The sequence below is a fragment of the Scleropages formosus genome, chromosome 5 (assembly GCF_900964775.1).
Source record: "Scleropages formosus chromosome 5, fSclFor1.1, whole genome shotgun sequence".
In the NCBI taxonomy this organism is placed as follows: Eukaryota; Metazoa; Chordata; class Actinopteri; order Osteoglossiformes; family Osteoglossidae; genus Scleropages; species Scleropages formosus.
This window is the reverse complement of record NC_041810.1, coordinates 14,702,035-14,722,595: the sequence shown is the minus strand read 5'-3', so window position 1 is coordinate 14,722,595 and position 20,561 is coordinate 14,702,035. Positions and strand designations below refer to the sequence as shown.

Here is a 20,561-nt window from a genome sequence, read left to right as displayed (position 1 = left end):
GTCTGGGAAAGTGCGGGGCCGCGTGTCTGGAAGAGCTCTCCAGTCGGGAGATTAATTCCCACCACATCTTTTGTTTGACAGGTCACACCGGTCATGATCACGTACGTGGAAAAAGGGAACGGGTAATTTGTCTCTGAAGTGCGTCCCTCATTGTTTGCTTATGTTGCTTTTTGTGAACCCAGAAATTGAGCTTGAAACTGGGCTCAGAAACTGTGATGCTGGCCTTCGAAACGCACGGGTACTTAAGCTAACATCACCATAAATCTTCAGGTGTCACATCCAAACATTTCGAATGAGTGAGGAGAGAGCGATGGAGATGCAAAATAAAGATGGTTTTTGTGTGCAGCTCAACTCGCAGGAAATGAGTTATGTGGCAGATGCAGCTCAGTTGCCATGCTCTACTCTTAGCTCCTATGTCAGGGCATTCATCAAGTCTGCTGCCTTCTTGCCATGAGTTCTTTTTTCTTATGAATAATGCAAACAACAGAAGGAGTGGCTGTTGTTTTAGGGTAACTGGGGTGCATTAGCAAAGGGAAGAAAATTGTTTTAGATGACAAAACATAATGTCCAAAGTGAGCCTTATTAAATTATTCCATACCATATGCTGCATGGTGTTTCAATCAGGTTATACAGATTGATGAGCTATAAAATTAGGCATCTGGTTGATGGTGTTTGGCTTCTGACTGCCAGATAATGACCAGCTTGTGCTTATAAAGCGTAGCCAAAGACTAGACAAATGACGTGGCTCCGCAACATCTACCGGGACTACGTTTCCCAGTGGTGCTCCGCGCAGCCTCCGCTTGGCCGTGGCTGCGGCAGTCCAACCTTGGTCCTGGGTGCGGAGGCGGTTGCAGCCTTGAGATGTGGAAACAATGTTCTGGTTGATCACTGATGCAGGGTTTAGCTTCATGGGCTTTTTTAAAAATTTGTACCCCAAATACCAAAAATCCCCATGGTTTCATTAATAAGAGAACAACATTTTTCTGCAATTACAAAGCCCTTACTCTTGACCAAAATTGGCTCCAGATGCATATTTGCATTACAAACAAATATTGCATCGACTTATTATTTTTTAACTGAATCTTTTTTATCGTTTTACACCCAGGTTTGTTTTTTGCCATTTATTTTATGCGTTGCCAGCATCTGACTCATTTTCTAGCACTGAGAAATTTTGGCTTTACTTTATAATTAAGTGTTATGTGTGAAATGGTCTACATATTCCAGGTTTTTTTCCCCTTAATTCCAAGGCTGCGGCAAAACTGGTAAATAAATCAGTAAGTAAAAGTGATTTTACAGTTTTTGGGGCACACGTGCATGAGTATGTATTCATGTGCAATGCATTCATTCATTCATTGGCTCTCTGCAAAATGATGGATTATGTTTATAATTGGCAGCAGGTGGCGTAGTTGTTAGAGTTGTTGCCGTGCAATCAAAATCATCCCACCTCCTGCTGTAGTGCCCTTGATCAAGGTACTTACCTTGAATCAATACAGTAAGAATTACCCAGCTATAAAAGGGGTAAATCATTGTACAAACCTGAGTTAGCTCACTTGGAGGAAGGTGTCAGTTAAACAAATAGTCATAATTTAAAAGTAACTGTAGTAAAGTGGCATGCCACTGACCCTTGGAAGTGTCACAAACACCCAGGCTCGATTCACCTCACTAGCCGTTTATTAATAATTTATAGACCGTTTTGTGATAGTGGGCAACATGGTGCCTGTTTTTAAGGCCCTCCCCTTTAGCCTTCCCTCTCCAGTTTTATTCCGTAACTGATAAATTCTTTTATGAGTGAAGACAACTGTAAAAGTTGGACGGTGGACATGGAGCGGCCATGAATCACACACACGAATACTCATCTGCCTCAATTTATTGTTCCGAGCATTACTCATTCCTGCAGCCAGGACCGTGGCTGAGCACAGGTCGATTTATTGCACGTCTTTCTGAGCAGAAGAAACACTGAGCGGCGCACAAGAGATGGACAATCGGACAGCGTGGACGCTGCTCTGATTTCCCTTCCCTGGCTCCTCCTGGCCGGGCCCCCATGCAGAGTCAAATCACCTACGTCTGTGTTTCCTGCCTTTCTGCACTTAAGATTTCCGTTTATTTTTTCCCCTACTTTTTAAAATATATATATTTTTCAGGGAGACCCCTGAAATACAATACTACATCTACTTTATATTTCCTCAACCGGCTTGCCAGAGATAGACTGAATGTGGAGTCAAGCTGTTTCCGAGGTTTTGTGCCATTAAATGGCTCCGGTTCCCAATATTCCATCTTTTGCGTTTGTTTTAAAAATAAAAGGTTTCACCCCGGGTGGACCTGCCTCGTATTTAGTAAGGGAGAGAAAGTGTGGAGATGACTGCTGCGGAAAGCTTAGCGTCTCTTTACGGGCCCTGTGAAAAAAGGAGGTTTCCGTAGCAGCCGGCTAATGGCGGGATAACCGGGGCAGTTAGAGATGCACGTAGCTCCGCTGGACACGTGGTTCCCCTGTTGGGCTCTGGTCCATATCAGGGGAACGGTCACTCAATCTGATTTTCTATAATTGTGTTCTTGAGAAACTGAAAACAAACATTAAACGGCAGTTTCGAAGTACTTCTCGGCAGATGATGCATATGAATGCCGAACTCAGATCCGGCCATTTAACTGCATGGCAAACACAATAAATAGTGGGTGAAATCACATTAATTTAACTTGTCTAACATGTCTTAATCTAACATGTTTAATGTACGGTTGTGGCTTTGAAATGAAGTAATGTGTAGTACACTGTAGGGATGCAGATATCTTCATCATAGTAGCTCAAATTCCCAAATAAACATAAATCAGTCCCCATCAGTTCAAACACACAGCTCACACTCTCTCCTCCCCCCTGGCAAGAAGTTCACTCTTTGCTATGAGCACTAGCACCACAAGACTCAGGGACAGTTTCTAGCCACAAGCCATAAGGTTAGTCAACACCCACCAACACTTACAGCTGCATGAAAAGACTAGACCTGATAAGTTTATATGCACACTTGTCTGGATGCTGTATATGTTTCAGTGTTATATTTAATGTCTGTTTATTGGTGTTGTATTTACTGTCTCTGTATTTGTTGCCTAGTCTGTATTTATAGCATTTGCGGGAGACGCACAAGCGAGACGTTCAGGTGTGATGAACACCTGTACTTCGCACAGTAACTTTAATGCAATAAATGAATCCGAAATCCACCCCAGTTAACTCCAGCGACGGGAGCGGGATTCAAACTAGCAACCTTGAGGCTATCAGCCATCGTCCCTAACCCCTACACTATCCGTTACACTCCTTTTCTTTAATTGTGTCCCCTCAACACGCACTTATATGTATACCTTACCGTAAAGTTGTTTGACTATTGGGTAAAGTAATGGTAAACCGGTCTCGAGCAGATGGCTTTTCTGAAGAAATCGTCTTTTTTGGCTCTTGCAGCTTGTGCAGTTTGTATCTACAAAGAGGCCATAGTGATGCCTGTGAAGGCTTTTGCTTTTCCTTGTCAGTAATTAGAAGAGTACAACTGCACGTGTCCCTGCAAGATAATTGGCTAATTTATAAAAATAAGCTTTTGGACATTGCGACTTATCACAAACAATGGCGCTTAGGGTATTGGCACTTTGTTAATCATTTATACACCATATCAATAATAGAGTCGGGGACTGGTGAACAGCTGCAGCCTGAAACCGTAGCAGGTGAAATGCAATAGTTTTCCTGTAAACCAATGTGTTTCACCTATCCTAGGCCCACTGCCTTTCCTTGAGTGATGGGTATAGTATAGAACAAGACCTCTTCATCTTCCGTTCCCTTCTGACCTCGCTTCCTATACGCCACAAGAATTTTCCACCGAGGCCTTAGAAAGCAGCCCCTCGCCGGAGCACTAGCAGCACAGACTGACACTACGTGGCATAATTATTTCTCATAACGGCATCATCTTCCCTATAATTAGCCGTGCGCTGGAGTCTCCCGCATTATTTACATATCAAGAGGACGAGATAATTATTAATCGTTTATTGGCATAACAGGTTCTGCTGCAGTCTGGCTTGACTTGACTTTAGGAGGCAGGAAGAATCATAACTCACCAAACTGATGCATCTGCTTCCATCCTTACGTTCACTGAAGATCACCATATGCTTTTTGAACTGGAACCTGGAAAAAAAGGAGGGGTTTGTTACCTTAATGCCAGGATTAAGGTTTTTTGGGATTGCCGTCAAACCCTTCTGATTGTTTCTCCAAGAGGATGGCTATTTTTAAGCATTTCATCTAAGGATATGCAGAATGGCTCGGTCAAGAAAAGGCTTGTTATTTTTTCCATTTATTTTGACATGTATTAGTGAAATCATTTTAAAATGCATGAATTCACATGGCTGCTTCATTTATTTTGGATAGTCTGTGAAATATCCTTAGTGGATTATACGGATGGTATTTAGAAACCTTGCCTGCTGGGGAGAAGATCACCTACTACTGTACATACTTGATGACTGGATTCCTAGAGGTCCTATTTTTCCATCACTAGTAAAATAAATAAAACCCCATGTCTCTCTTCCTCAGTCTGGTGGTCTGTGGACACTTGGCCCGTTGCATTGACTTGAGCCACGGAGAACTCTGGGTGCACCGTGGGTTAAAACACGGTCATCGTGGACATCATTCAGCTGTTCTATGTGTGTTCATGTGATTACCATGCGTTGTCTGAGAAGGAGGTAAAACATATGTCTGGTTTGCTTGCCGGGCAAAGGAACGTCTGTAATCTCTGTCAACATTAATATACATGTTTGCTCTTGGACATTTCAAACACTGCAATTTCATATTTATAGGATCCATAAACAAGGAGTGCCAAATGAATGTTTGTTTATGATTTGAATCCCACGTTGTTTACCGCTCGCAAAACACTTATTTACATCAGCAGACATTACAGGATCAAATCTGAATCGCAGGATAAAATTGCAAATGTTGCTTTTCTGGGCCAGTCGCGGACGGGTAAACAGATGACAAGCACATTTTACACCATTTTGTATTTCTGTCTGGCAGTGTTTACTGGTGGAGGAGCATGGGCTGACCTAGGCGCCAAAGGTCTCACTGATACACAAGAAAGAACGGAGATGTTGAGGGGCCACTTAACATCAGCCACCTAGCACTCCAGGGAAATACAGTCCATGTTCCAGCCCATGCTGCTGATGGCTGGATAATAGAATATTTTAGGCAGAAGATAGAAATTATATTTAAAAATATATATATGGCCCGGGGGGGCGCAGTGGCACAGTGGGTTGGACCGGATCCTGCTCTCCGGTGGGTCTGGGGTTCAAGTCCCGCTTGGGGTGCCTTGCGGTGGACTGGCATCCCCTCCTGGGTGTGTCCCCTCCCCCTCCATCCTTACGTCCTGTGTTGCCGGGTTAGGCTCCGACTTCCCACGACCCCGTATGGGTCAAGCAGTTTCAGAAAATGTGCACGCATGTGTGTATATACAGCCCTGCGGTAGTACTCTTGATCAAGCACTTTCCCTGAATTGCTCCAGTAAATTACCCAGTTGTATAAGTGGGTTAATCACTGGAAATAGTTTACTTTGTTATACTAAACATAATAGTTAATAACAATAAAGATTTACCCAACCAGCTACCAAATATTCACAAAGATCTGCAAAATTTTACAGTAGTTCACTGTCTGCACAATGATAGGCAGGAACACAAGTTGCTGCTGTAATCCACTTAAGCTCCCAAGTTGATATTTTATATTTTTTAAACATTGGAGAAACAAGAAAAAATGTGTGTCCGTTTTATTCCCTCCAGGTGGAAATAACACTTCAGGACATCAACGACAACCCACCAGTTTTTCCGAGCGACATGCTTGATGTGACCATTGAGGAGAACGTTGGAGATGGATTCAAGATAATGCAACTAACAGCCACAGACGCAGACGAGGTAAAGTTTCCTTGTTCTCCTGCGCTTTCGGCTGGGACGTCTGTTTAAATATTTCCAGACATCAGCGTGGTGTCTTTTGTCGTACGGTCTAACAGTGAGGTGTCAATAAAATCCCTTTTGGCGTGTTTTTTTCTAGTCTGTGAAGCATGGAACAAAGGCGTTCATAAATCTGACCATTTAGAAGTTGGTAGGCATGGAATGAGTGTGCTTCACATCAGAAACTCTGTTACTATAAAACTCAAGTCACTTGTTTCCACGATCTTGCATAATATTCAAGGGACTGTTCCTGCAGATATCACTGATGTCTTTGAGTACGACACCCCTTCATATTGAAATCTATTTTACATACAGCTGTATGGTGGTACAACAGGCAGCACCCATGCCTCGTAGCTCTGTGGTTTTGGATCGGCGTTTCAATCCGGCTCAGTCTCTATGGAGTTTGCATGTTCTCGTTGTCTTCACGTGGGTTTGCTCACAAATTCTAAGGAGAACGGTAAACCACCTAGAGTACATGCCCTCTCCTACCTCGGAAACCACGTGAATGGTTGTCGTGAGTTGATTTTGACTCGAACGAACCTTGCCCTCACCCCTCAACGGTAAAATAGTCTTGAATTAGTCCGCCTGACATTTGACATCTTAGAGAGTGGGATAATGAGATGAGAAAATTTGTTTAAAAAAAAGTGTCACTTTGAGAAATAACAAAGTTGGTTTTTGTTACCCGCCCGGCATTTTCATTGTCCAAGTCATACAGTTCTGAATTCTCCCACAAATTATCTCACCGCAATTATGAGTTCTTGGCCTGAGAGGCTTGGTTGCTGTTTGAGGTGGAGTGTGTCCCCACACTTCTCCTCGACATGATACCTGAGAAGTCCCGAAGCCGCAGCTTCAAGGGCCACAAGGGTAACGCATACCGATTGATTCCTCACATTGTGCAGACGGTCCCCGAGCGGCTGCTCTAGTTCACATTACATCACCGACTTCACTCCTGATTATAAAAGGACTTAATCTTCCACAACTCGGGACAGGATGTGGACACAAAACCCGCTGCTGGCTGAAACTCATTCATCCTTAACATCTCGGAGGTCTGCAGCTTCAAACAGGGCGCATGGAGTGCAAGCAGCTCTCAGCTGAGATGGGCTGTGGAGGCCATTTTCAAAGTAGACCATCACCCATACTCTTGGTGAACGCTAATGTGATAACCTGGAGGTATTACTTAATGTATGTCTTGAATCGTCACTTTAGTGGAAAGCGACTCACTTTGGGGAACTCCATCCTCCCAGTGGAAATGTCCTCTCTCATGAACTGGGCTTTGACTCGTATCGTGTGTCTCAGCGCTCAACATGAAAGCCTCACACTGTTGAGGGTTTGAAAGGGATGAAGAGAGAAACTGATATCCAACCCTTGCATTTGTTGCAGCTGCTCCACAACTGTTACTTTGTCTGTGGTTGTCAATATAAATAAGTGACATAAATTATACATAATCTATATAATTTAAAGAGGTCATCATAGCTATGTAAGATTGAAAAGATGGTGGCACATCATACAATTTCATTACATACCTTCCTAGCATATGAATTTTGCTGAAACAATAATTTACATGAAATAAAACGCAAGCACTGACAATGATATGGTTTAAGACGAAGAAACAAGATTTACATTTTATGTTTTTTTTTTTAATTAATACTCATAACTTTGCTTCAACACATATCATCTGATGATGTATTTTAAAATCTCTAACTGGGCTGAAGTGTTTTTTAAAAAATATATACAATCTTCTAAACAAAGGAAAATCTTGGATATGGTTGTTCTCCAGAGGACACTGTCTTATTTTTTACTTTGCTGTTGCCAAAAAGTAAAGTATGATGCAGCATTTTGACACAAGGCATTGGGACAGAAAAGCTACACATGGTGAAATTGGGATCTTTCCTGCCCAGAATATTTTAAGATTGCCACATTAGTAATTTCAAGGTCCACTGTAAATAAAATTTGAAAACGCCCAGATAGTCTGTCAGTAGGGAGATAATTGCAATAGCAGGTGGTGTTGTGGTTAGAGCTGCTTCCTTTGGAGTCAAAGAACCCAGGTCTTAATCCCACCACTTGCTGTCCTACCCTTGATCAAGGTACTTTGCCTAAATTGATACAGTAAAAATTACCCAGGTGTATAAATGAGAAAATAATTTTAAGTCACCCATGAAAGAGTGATAGCTAAAACAAGGTTCTAGTGACTGGTACTGGGTATGCTAGTTTCCGTTCAAAAGGATCTACTAATAATTTGCCATCAGATGTTTACTGATGACAATCTAAAATTATAAACTGATTTGTCTGCACTCTATGAGGCAATAAGTAAATTCACTTACATTTTCACTATGTCACAAGTGTGAATTCACCTAGGCACCTTGGGAAACAGCTGTAGGTGACAAACCGGACAGAAGAACGAAAGCAAAGCAACGCACATGTCCTACGTTTATGGGAATTGCTGCAGAAGAGATGGGAAGACACGGTATCTCATTTCCGCATCAAACTTGTTAAATGAATTCTGAAAGCCAGCAAAAATTAGTCTGCAGCACTCAGACTTTGGACTAGTAGTGCAAATTAGATTGAGTTGACTTTTATTTCAACATGGTTTGAATCATCCATGTATACAACTCAACTGAATCGGGGAATGAGAAGGAGTTGTACTCTTAGTCAGCTATGGGTCTTATTTGATCAGATGTTCCAGAACTTATGGCTCATTTTTGGGCACACCACACTTTTGCCATTTGATGGTGATGAAAAAGTCATTAACTGCCCACGCTGCAGCACCAGGTGCCCGCGCTGCTCGAATGTGGAAGTGTAGGGGCATTCAAGCACTTCCAGAAGGCCATGTGTGTGATACCCTGAAATACCGCCAGACTCTCAAGTGTCTGGCAGAACCTCTTTGACTGGGTGAAATCAAACATGATTTACTGGGTGTAATTCATGTCAGGTTAACATTTACATTTAAGAAAAAAGGGCAAAGTAAGCCATGGTGTGGCACGATAATTACCTCGATGATTAGCGTTGATGTACGTGAATTATGTTAAAGCCATTATTCTGAGTACCTGGTCGAGGACTCTGGTTTTCTCAGAATGAAACATGTTTTGGCCCAAAATGTGTTTTGGTAATATCACATTGCTTACACATGGATTAGCAGCATATTCAATCACTGCTGAAGATCGCCAGTTCAGATTACTCCTTGTAGCCTCTTGCCAAATTCCTTTTGCATCAGTGTATACACAATGAATTCATGTTTGCAAAATCCTTGGTGCTCGATGCACTTGTGGCAGCACAAGGTCACAAAGCTGCAGCATGTAGGCATGGATATAGTTGTTAATTATTCGTCTGAACCTCATTTTACTGCCATCTGAGACCAGCTCAGTGTCGACCGCTTCCAAAATGGCTCACCTGTTAAAAGGGTTTTGCTGTAAGACTTGTCACTTGATCGAATGCCTTTTCCTCTACTGGGTTGAGGGAGGGTCATAAAATAGGAAAGTTCTTAGTGAAGGTGAGGATTGTAACTCTGGGGACAGGGACCGTTCTCAGGGCTGAGCCCTTTCCCCTGTTCCCCTTCCTTCCACGAATCCCCATCAAATAATTCACTGGCCAGTGGGGGGTATCGGGGGTCTGCATCACTGGCTGCTGCAGTGGCAGTCCAGGTGGCTGATGGCTTTCCCAGAGACCCCCGGGCTGATTGATGACAGCTGGGCTGGTTCAGCGACAGCGCCCCATTTTTCCAGTAAAGAAAAACACCGGTGCGCTATTCCCAGTCAGAAGCTGTTGCGTTAAGGAAGAAAATCCAAGAAATCAAGTACAACCAACTTGATTTCACAGCTGACGGCTTAATATAACTGCAGGAGACGCCCTAATTGACATATCTGGTGTGATTTGTGCTGACATTATTTGTTTGCCAAAGTGTGCCCCGAGAGATCAGGAAATAGTCCAGTGGACTGCTTGTTGACCTGCTGTGATACGACTGAAATAACAGGAAATCTTAATCTGGACTTTTCTTGAGTATTTATTTGCCTAGTGTGTGGACGAACTCTTAAAAAAGAGCGAACACCTTTTTTTCCTCCAAATCTTTCTAGGTGATATTTGAGACATTTGGACTTGTTGGTGGCTGTATCGTGTTGCAAATGTGTAGTTATGTCTTGAAGTTGTTGGCCTGTCATCTTAGAGCCTAGTCTTTCATTTCCATGTGCATACCAGTCATTTTTGCCTTAGTAACCAAGGGATTAGTTTGCTGAATTTATAGAGGAAGGCTGTAGTGTCCTTAAAGTTCAAAGACTCCAAGAAAGCTGGGAAAAACAATATTAAGTGCACTCATTTTTTGCTTTCCTCCTAACTAATAAATCTGCTTAAACCTGAGATAGGGTCTTGAAAATGTCTTTCATATTTATATATCCATTCATTAGCAATAATCTTTGTTAAATGCAGGGTAGTGGTGGTGTAGTGTCTACCCTGGAAACACAGTGTGTGAAGCAGGATACATCCTGGAATGGATGCTAGTCTATCACAGGGCAGTCACTCACACTTATTCACTCCTACACACACACACACAATGGGAAATTCAGAGCCACCAGTTCATGTTAAATACATGTCCTTTGACTGTCGGAGGAAACCAGAGCACCTATAGGAAACCCATGCGAACACAGGAAGAACATACTGAGCTGGATTCAAATCCACATCCAACTAGTCAACCAGAATCCATGAGACATCAGTGTACCACCATGACAACCTATGTGCTACATGATAAGGCTAATGGTTAAAAAAAATCAATTAAACAAAACATTACAGTTGTTCTTCTGTCTGTTTCTGCTAGGGACCCAATGCTTTGGTGACCTACACCATCATCAGCGGCGCAGATGACAGCTTCCGCATCGACCCAGAGTCTGGAGACCTCATTGCCACCAAACGCCTGGACAGAGAGCGAAGGTCCAAGTACTCGCTCCTGGTTCGTGCAGATGATGGCAAGCAGTCATCAGACATGCGAGTCAACATCACGGTCAGCGATGTCAATGACCACACGCCCAAGTTCTCTCGGGCCGTGTATTCGTTCGACCTTCCCGAGGACATGGCACCAGGTACGGGTTTGGAGTTGGTTACGTGCAGCCTCTTTAACATCTTTTTTCGTTTTAATACGACTGTGGCAGACTGAACAAACTGCTTCCATACTTTCATGGCTGGGCCAGCAACCACTTCTCTCAAGCCAACGCGAGAGATTGCTTCATGCTTGTTAGTGTTTGGCCAGCCTGCGTTCCAAAGCCCGCAAGAAGACCATAATAACTGCTGTTGTTTTCAGTGCTCTTATAGTGCTTGTGTGTCAAGCACTCTTGCATAAAAAATGGAAAAAATCCCATGGTGCTCAGTCTCGTGGGTGTTGTCACCAGGACTGAACAGGAGTTACAACAATTTGATGTTTTTAAACTCTTGTTTCTTGGGCTTGCCCTCAGGCTCCATCGTAGCGGCCATCCTGGCCCGAGACGGCGACTCGGGGACTAACGGTGAGATCACATACTCCCTGGAGGAGGAGGACGATGACCGCGTGTTCCTGCTGAACCCAGTGACGGGTGTTTTCAATGTAACGCGGCAACTGGATTATGAGGTGCAGCAGTTCTATGTGTTGACGGCACGTGCTGAGGATGGGGGCAACCAGGCAAGTTCTGTGAGGGTCTACTTCAATGTGCTGGACGTCAATGACAACCGGCCCATCTTCAACAGCAGTGACTGGAGCACCTCTGTCATGGAGAACATCCCACCAGGTTCCAGCATCATCTCTTTGAAGGCTAGTGATGCGGATGATGGTACGTCTCTGGCAGCATTAGCCCAACTAGCATTGATGACAAAGCTCTAAAACACATTCATCTTTGGTTGCAGTACATGATTCATCTGATACTGGATAAATTACATGACTGCAGATACTGGAGGGGTTTAAACAACCACTGTACCTACTGAATTATTAGTATTAATAATTATTTATTGGACTCCTTTGTCCAAGGTAACTCACAACATTAGGTTTGTACAGTAAGCTGCCTAGAATGAATAAATGTACTCATTTATGGATGTACAGAAGTGCCTTTGCATCCAGTCTAACTTACATATACAGAGAGGTCATTTTTACTGCATTAGTTTACAGAAAGAACCTTGATCAAGAGAACTCAAGTGGAAGCAGGAAATTGAACCTAGGTTTCTCCATAGCAAGGTGGCAGTGCTAACCACTATGCTACTTGCTGCCCATTGAGTGTTAAAGGACTAGTCGATGGAAAAGATGAACAGAAGCTTGAGACATGTGCATATATCTGCATCATGTGCACTGGTAATTAATGAATAATGGATGGTTGGATAGAGAGGTGGAACAATCAGTTGACTGAATGATCAATGTATCATGTTCTTTTATGAGGTTATTCAAAATGCCTCACCATAACATTAACAAGTGATGTATTTAGCCAGTCTTACAAAATATTGGTTGACTGAATTAAATGAGAAGGTACTCTGTTGCATTTGATTTGTCCACACTAATTTCTCCATATCTGACTTTTTGCACGGTATCACTAAAGACCTTCACTTTGGAGCAGCACAATAAGCTCTTTTTGTCCCATATATGTGAAATAAACTGGACTTTTGTGTTTGTCTTCCTCCGGTGTGCACACACTGACCTTGAAGCCCTGTTTCTGATAGCCACACAATGACTTTCATTGAGAAAGCCCCATTGTTGGAGTTTCCTTCACCTTGACGTGTGCTGACAAAGCAGCGACTCGTGTTGTAAACAAAGACAAGCTATACACATCCTTCGATAACACACTGTTTGTGTGCAGGATTTGAAGTGGACAAGAATGGAGCTTGTTCCCCATCTGCCTCACAGAAATATTAACTGCATCCTTGCAGTCCATGCACATCCAGAGATCGAGCAGCATTCAATAACTGGTCATCCTGATCAATGAATCCCACAACATATTACATGGATTGTTTATTGACTCCCAGAAACATGAAAACTTGCTTCTGTAATTGATAAATTGAAATAGCATCTTTTTGAGCACAAGATATAGAGTAGTAACATAGTTCCAGGACTGAATGGAAGTTTTGGATCTTTCTTTTTCTAAGACTGAAACTTAGTGCAAACATAAACATTCTTGTTCTCTCAATAAAATGTCAGGATGTACTCTATCTTACTATAGATGGATGTACAGTACTTCAGTCACATTTTAAAAACTGCTCTATTTTGCTTTTTTGTATTAATATATCCTTAATTATCTGTTTTTTTAAGTAGCAATATTTGCAAAAGTTGAACAAATGCCAAGGAACATTGTTTTTATTGTGGTACCCTTTCATAATAATTTATTGTTATCTTCAAGTAGAAGAATGACGATGTCAGCCAGAAACATTTAAACAATGTGAGGAAAAGTACGCAGATAACAACCATTATATATTAATGCAAGTATGTATACCTGTACAATATATGTATAAATATCCCAGGAAGTCTCCTTAAAAGAATGCAAAGTGTCAGGATATTTCACAATAAAAGCTGGAATTAGTGTTTTTTTTTTTTACGTAGCTGATTTATGATCTGCGTTAGAAAACTAAGTCAGAGATCGATGGCCAAAATGCAACAAAAATGTATAATCGGGTAGATAATGAAAACATGAATGATCTGGATGAATAATAAGTCCTTCTGGCTCTTTTTTTGCAAGGTCCCAATGCTCAGATGGCCTATAGTATCACATCAGGCGACTCTTTGGGCCAGTTCACGATCAACAGTGATGGAGTTCTGAAAACCAAGCAAACCTTGGACAGGGAAACCCAGTCTTTCTACAACCTCTTGGTTACGGTGAACGACCTGGCGCTTCCCCCCATGACCCGCTTTACTAGCACGGCACAGGTCTCCATCATCCTGCTGGATGTAAATGACTGTGCGCCCAGTTTCACATCTCAGAAGATGACCTACATCCAGGAGAACACACCTGTGGACACAGTGGTCTTCACTGCCCAGGCCACCGACTTGGACAGTGGCCCCAACAGCTATGTGGAGTACTCATTGCGTGGCCCTTTTGGGAATAAGTTCAGCATCGGCACAGTCGATGGGAATGTCCGTCTCGTCAGCGAACTGGACCGAGAGGAGCTGTCCAACTACACGCTCACCATCGTGGCAACAGACAAGGGAGAGCCTGCCCTTTCGGCCATCATGGACGTCACCGTGATTGTGCTGGATGTCAATGACAATACGCCGAGCTTCTCCCAGAACATATACGACATCGAGATCGAGGAGAACACCCTGACTGGCACCGACGTCTTGCAGGTGTCTGCCACGGATGCGGACGAGGGCACCAATGGCCAGATACGTTTCTCCATCAGCGGCGGCAGTGCCAATGGGGACTTCCGCATCGACTCGGTGACCGGAATGATCTCTGTTGTCAAGCATCTAGACCTGGAAATCAAGTCCTCTTACTCTCTGGTGGTCCAGGCCACAGACCGTGGCAGCAACCAGAGGACGGATCGGGCTACAGTCAACATTGTGCTGCTGGACGTGAATGATTGTGCTCCGGTGTTCGAGCTGTCTCCCTACACTGTGTCTGTGAAGGAGAATATGAAGAGCCTCCCAAAGGTCATACTGCAGGTCAGCAATGTATTACACTAATCTTACTACTACAAAAATGTTTTGGATTCATGGAGTGTTTCATTCTTTTGAACATACCCCCACCAATCAGTGTTTCACATATAGCTCCTTTATAACTTGGCAACGTTTAGAAAAACTGATGTTCTGTTCTATGAAAAGAATATCTTTGTGCTTAAATGGGATTTGGAATTTGGAATTTTGCAGACGTTTACAATGGAATTTTCCAGTAAGATATTGCTAGATTATGTGTATTTCAAAAAATGTCTTTTTTAGGTATCTACATTGCACGCTCCTGACCAAGCTGTTGAATGTGTCAAAGCACTTCTCTTTAACGGTATTATTATATTAAAGAAGTGACTCTGCCCTCTGTAATTGACCTCTGATGGTTGGTAAACACAACTAATGGGTTTCTAAATAATGGGCCATCTACTTAGACCAGATGGATAGCAATTTTCTGGGGGCCATGAGAAATGAGGAATTTGGACCTAAAAATAGTCTAATAAACTGTTAAAGCAGTGTCAGAGGTAAGAGGGGAAGGTAATAGTGCTCCGGTGCACAAGGGAAACAAGCCCCAGCTGCCACGTCGGGACATGGGCCAGCAGACATAGCACACAGAAACACAAGAGCCTTCTGGTTTTGGTGTAGCTCTGGTCATAGGAGCATCTGTGCTTGAGAAGGGCAGCACGTTCAATAACAAAGAGTCGGAGGTGTGAAGAAGGACATCCGGGTTCATGACTCCCTGTGGCCCGCAGATGGGGTCTGTTTTTTTTGCTCTGGGCCAATGAGTATCTGGATCTCTGTCTGCTGTAGGTGGTGGCCAGGGATGATGACCAGGGTGCCAACGGCCAACTGAGCTACGCCTTGAGTGGTGGGAATGAGGGTGGGGTGTTCAGTCTCTCCTCCAGCGGTCAGCTTAGTGTCACCCAGAGTCTGGATCGCGAGGCCCAGGAGAGCTACACGCTAGTTGTCACAGCGACTGATTCAGGTATGGCCACAGATATATGAAATTTGCATGCTTTCAGTTCCATAAATATTTTCGCAGCAAAATCAGCATTACAACTCCGCGAGAATTTATGTGATCATTGCATATTCAAAATGAGCTCCCTTCAGAGTCAAGCTTATTTAACTCTCCCCTTATTAAAGGGTGGTGATCCCAAGCCATAAGAACTGAAGCTGTTCCTAAATTTCACGAGACATCTTCATAGTCAGGGATCATCTTTACGGGCATACATAATTTGACTAGCAAAATATTTGTTAATACACCCTTTACATGACCTAATGTGAATGTATTCCATATTAAGTGTTGTACTGTATGTGTTACAGATTACATTTGACTTATGTCTATCATTTCCCGAAATTATTTGGAACATCTTGAAATCATTATATCTTGTGAATGAGCTCCATTACTTCTAGGATGTGTCTGGAAAATGTCAGAGCCATAATCAGAGTTAGGCATCTGCAGGGAAGAGTTCATGCGCGTCTATAAAACTGAATTATGCTGTTGGAATGGAAGATGAACGAGTGTCGCCAAATGAGTCTTGACTATTTGCACTTTCGGCATCCTAATTAAAACAGTGCTTTGAAACAGCTGCTTGTAATTCTAAAGTGAACGCCCTAGAGAGTGTTCCACCAATCAGGAATGACAAGTCCATGACTAGTTGCTGCAGAATAAAGTATGAGGTTGGTGAAATGGTGTAATATGTATCACGCTTAATGAAAACGGAAGCATCACTATGATGTTTTGGCTCGCTCTGTGTTGCTCTTTAAAGCCTTGGGATTTTGAGAATGAATGAATGAATGAATGAATGAATATACTTGCTGGTTTGGCTGCTGTGACCATCAAACATCTAATGTTACCAACCAACTAACTGGCACCTCTGTAAATGTTGTAGTAAGTTATGGCACACCAAGGAACTTTGCGAAGCTCACTGCTTCCAGATAAAAACAACAAGTTTATTCCATTTGATTGTAAAACATGCCTGGGACCCATCCAGTGGCTCCCTAATTTTGAGGTCACGGATGCTTGATACCTCCAATTCATCTTAACTCCTTATGGTCCTTCACTAAACAATGCAACCAGTAAAAGAAGTTCCTCCTTAAGTACTAGCAGTTGCAGCAAGTCCTTAGTACAGCTCCACTGGCGATCTGGGTACGATTCAATTGGAATTATGGGTTTGACTTCTGTGGCATTGAGGGTAGGACTTCACTGGTGTCATGGGTATGACTCTAGTGGCATTGAGTAGGACTCCACTGGTGTTATGGATATGACTCCAGTGGCATTATGGGTAGGACTGGTATTGTGGGCGTTAGAAGATAAAAGGTTACATTAAAATGCATATTCCTGTTAAAAAAAACACACCCTTTAAGCTAAATATACATTTGCTTTCAGCTACTTTGTTTTCAATTCAGCCAAAGGGTCTCCTGTTTAGGGCAAAAAAAGCCTCGCTAATGTCGGTTTACTCTGCAGGAAAACAGAAAAAGAAGATTATTGTGCAGCCGCCGCACGGCGTCCTTCGATTATAAAGGAAGCGAGTCCGAGGCAACGTAACGGTTCCTGAACGTTCCCCGTTGGAGCGAAGCGAAGCAGACACGAGGGCTGCAGGGCCGTCGAACAGAAGCTTATTAACAGCACTGCCTTGTGTTGCGTTTCAGTCCTAGACATGCATACAGGATAATGAATATATCAGAAAACGCCAGGCACTGTGAGTGATCACAAAGGATGGATCTCTCACTTACATTTTCCAGGCATTTTTGAGGCACAGACAGCAGGGAAACGATTATTCAGTTCGGTGCCTGGCAAAAAAATCCACTAGGTAGACGGCAGAAGATGGCAGCTAGTCTACCCTATCTGCAACCACTTTAATCACGGAAATTTCATACTTGTCTTCTCTCAGACCGGAGGAAAGCAAATAAAAAAAAAAAAATGTAAATACACATTTTGGTTTATAGGCTTTGACTTCCATTTAACGGGCTTAGTGGAGCATTAGCCTGAGCTCTCCAAGAAATAATATCCTTTCGTTACAAAACAGAACTTCGTATGGAACTTATTTTTGTATCATATTTACGCTCTCTGTTTTTTTTTTTTTTTTCGTTTTTTTACAGAGGTTCTTTTAAAAAGAAAAATCATTTAAGACAACAGTCGGATACAGGAAAAATACGTAATGGTGGAAATAAGAAGAATATTTAAAAATTTTTTAATATATGGATTGTGGAGTGAATTCCACTGGGTTTGGCAGGATGCTGAGTGAGGCTGGTCTTTTGCAGCGCTTTAAAGGTTTCTGTAACGTAAAACCCACTTCTCACGGCGTTTGCGGCATTTCCAGTCTGGACGGCTGGAGGAGATCTCATGAAATGGCTGGAAACAAAGGAGGGTTTCTGGTGCTGGTTCTCATAACGGTTCCTGGCCAGGGAGCAGGAATTCGCCCATGACACCCCCCCCCCATGTTTTTAGGAATTGCGCACCCAGGGCCGGCCGTGGCACAAGCAGCGCACGTGTAAAGGTGTTCTTACGAAGGGTGTTGTTGGCAAGGAGGGAGTCGGACCTTTGCTGTGGAAATTTGCTGGACAAGGAGAGAAAACAACGATGCGAACAGACGAATGCAGCTCAATAACATCTGGGCTCGACTGTAGAAAAATGAGGTTTTTAATCTGAACTCGCAAATGCATGCTTAATGGTCTCCTGCAGAACAGGCGTGGAGCTCGCCGAGGGTCCTCCATCCTTCTCCTCCTCCTCCTCCGTCCTACAACCACGTCCTGTTAACAAGTTCTCAGTGCAACAATACAGCTGACTGTTTAGCTGTTTATTGAGACTGCCTGTTTGTAGTAACAATTACCTCCCACCTCTGGTAAATGTTTCCACTCTGACATGTTTTCAACCCCAGTGAGACGGATCGTATGCGCGTTCATATTCTGAATTTGTGGCTTGCGTAGAGGACGAGGACAATGGGGAGCAACCAGAAATGTTGCCAGTTCATATCTCTTTCGGCGCTGTGCTGTCGTACCCTCGAGGGATGTGCACCGGAGGTTGCAGACTTTCAGCGTGGCACCCGTCTTTTTGGATTACTGTGATTATTTATTCATCGTTATGCAAGGCAAAGTTACGTTTACATACGACAGTAACGGAGTAATGCTTCAGTTCCGCTCTGTCCAATGGGCATTTTTGATAGCAACATCCTCACTTGAAAACAACAAACATTTGTTCCTTTTCTCCGAAGCAACTTCCACCGATTTACCCATCATTTGCGCAATTTTTACCGTATCATTCAGGGTCCTACAGCGGAAGGTGGGGTTTAAACTGGTATCCCTTGCAAGGCAGCAGCTGCATCACCTACTGTCACTGATATTCTGATTTAACACCAGTTCGCATCACGTTTCCACAGAACATGACACGCACACTCCACACGCGTCTCTTACGCGCCACGCGGTGCACTCGAGCGGTTTCTTCATATGCGGACACGTCCGATCCTTAAACCGGAGGCCGTGAACTCTCGCAGGATGCCATTCGGACCTTCGGTTCGTCCACGAGGACTGCAAGCGTCATACACAGACAGTGCGCAGACTCATTTGTGCTCTCGAACCCCACACATCGCCCTGCTAGGGGAATCGTGCCGAGCGAATGTTGACTACATAAAGGCTGTAAAGTCCCGCATGCCAGTCAGCGTGAGCTGTTTCACCACAATCTGCCTTTTCAGTGAGATTTTCCCCCTTCCCCTGCCTTGTTGTGTGCCCCTTGACAATGCTAAACTCCATGCCGTCCTCATTTTTTGGGCAGCGTGTTTGGGAAACTTGGCCCTGCAGTATACTATGTCACAGTAGGTATTGTGTCCAAGAAGCTAGTCAGAAAGCTGTATATTTTATGAAAAACGTCTCCCTTACAGCTTCTGGAGAAACTATTGCCGTCTCCGTCGCCGTGGCAACCGTTTTATTTATCGGTTGCGTGGACACGCAGCTGGGCCGGCCTCGTGCCTTGCGACGGACCCCGTGTCCCGGGATGGATGTCATCTGCGTATCGTGTAATGAGACGACGGGACATGTTTGAAACAACACGCCGAAGGCCCTTGTTTTCATTTGTTGCATTTGAAGCGACTGGGATGTCCGATTCCAATTTAAGGAGCAAAATATTTGTAAAGGCCCGGCCAGTCATGTTTGCGGCACGCGTGACACGAGCTCGCGGTACGGTCTGCCCTCGCATTCAGAGCATTTGTTTCTAATGAATCTCGGTAAATAGGTAGAGGGTTTTGTTTTATGGACTGTTTAGCTTGTGTGTGCACAAAAACTTTTCATATCTGCCAGCGCTGTATAAATCACAGGTTGTTGACCTGATGTGTAGTGTGCGCAGCTGTATGAGAAACAGGCTTGTTTACTCGGTTCTGGAACTTTCCTGCCGAGCCGCCCGGAGACGTAAGATGGGCGAAAAGTGGCCTGGACGACAGAGGCACCTCGCAAACGCTGGACCCTCGGCGTGGGGCGGACCGCCGACACGGGAAACAGCGGGCGCGTGTTTTCCATCGCTGTCGATGGCGTAATTCTCACAAGCTCAGCTAGGTTGTTTATGCATCATCTGCGTCTTCCCGTTATTTTATTTCATTAAATTTTCATATGTTCGCCATCTGTTTTCGCTCATAGGACGTGTGTGAGAAATCGCTACGTCTCCCTTTAATTAAACAGCGTTGCTTCATAATGCCGACCTCAGTAATCCGTAGCGGTTATTAGATGCTGGTGATTCTCTGCCTTTTTAAACGCTTACCGTCACACAGCCTTTTAATGGCCCCGTGTTGTAGCGGCGGAACAATGCACGCGGACCGCTATAAATAGGGTATAAGAGTAGGCATTTTGCAGGGTCCGGTCCGTCTACGTGGTCGAGGCTCAGATTTCTCAGGTCCGCAAACCCATTTTAAATTCTGCTGCGGTAGGATTAGCAAAGGAAGCAGCTCGGGGAAAGAAACCACATATAGCCCCGGTGAGAAAAGGGAAGGATATACTGAGAGCCTACGTAGAGAGCCCTTGGCTACACAGCCAC

At 43.7% G+C, this 20,561-nt stretch overlaps 1 protein-coding gene across 1 annotated transcript in view; it reads left to right on the top strand.

Moving 5' to 3' along the window:
• fat4 (FAT atypical cadherin 4) overlaps nucleotides 1–20,561 on the top strand; it is an 86,615-nt gene that overhangs the window by 38,627 nt on the left and 27,427 nt on the right. The window contains exons 2-6 of the mRNA XM_029251938.1: nucleotides 5,785–5,916; nucleotides 10,754–11,015; nucleotides 11,385–11,735; nucleotides 13,620–14,542; nucleotides 15,353–15,527. Of these exons, the coding sequence (XP_029107771.1) occupies nucleotides 5,785–5,916; nucleotides 10,754–11,015; nucleotides 11,385–11,735; nucleotides 13,620–14,542; nucleotides 15,353–15,527 (1,843 nt within the window). The remainder of the gene's footprint in view (nucleotides 1–5,784; nucleotides 5,917–10,753; nucleotides 11,016–11,384; nucleotides 11,736–13,619; nucleotides 14,543–15,352; nucleotides 15,528–20,561) is intronic.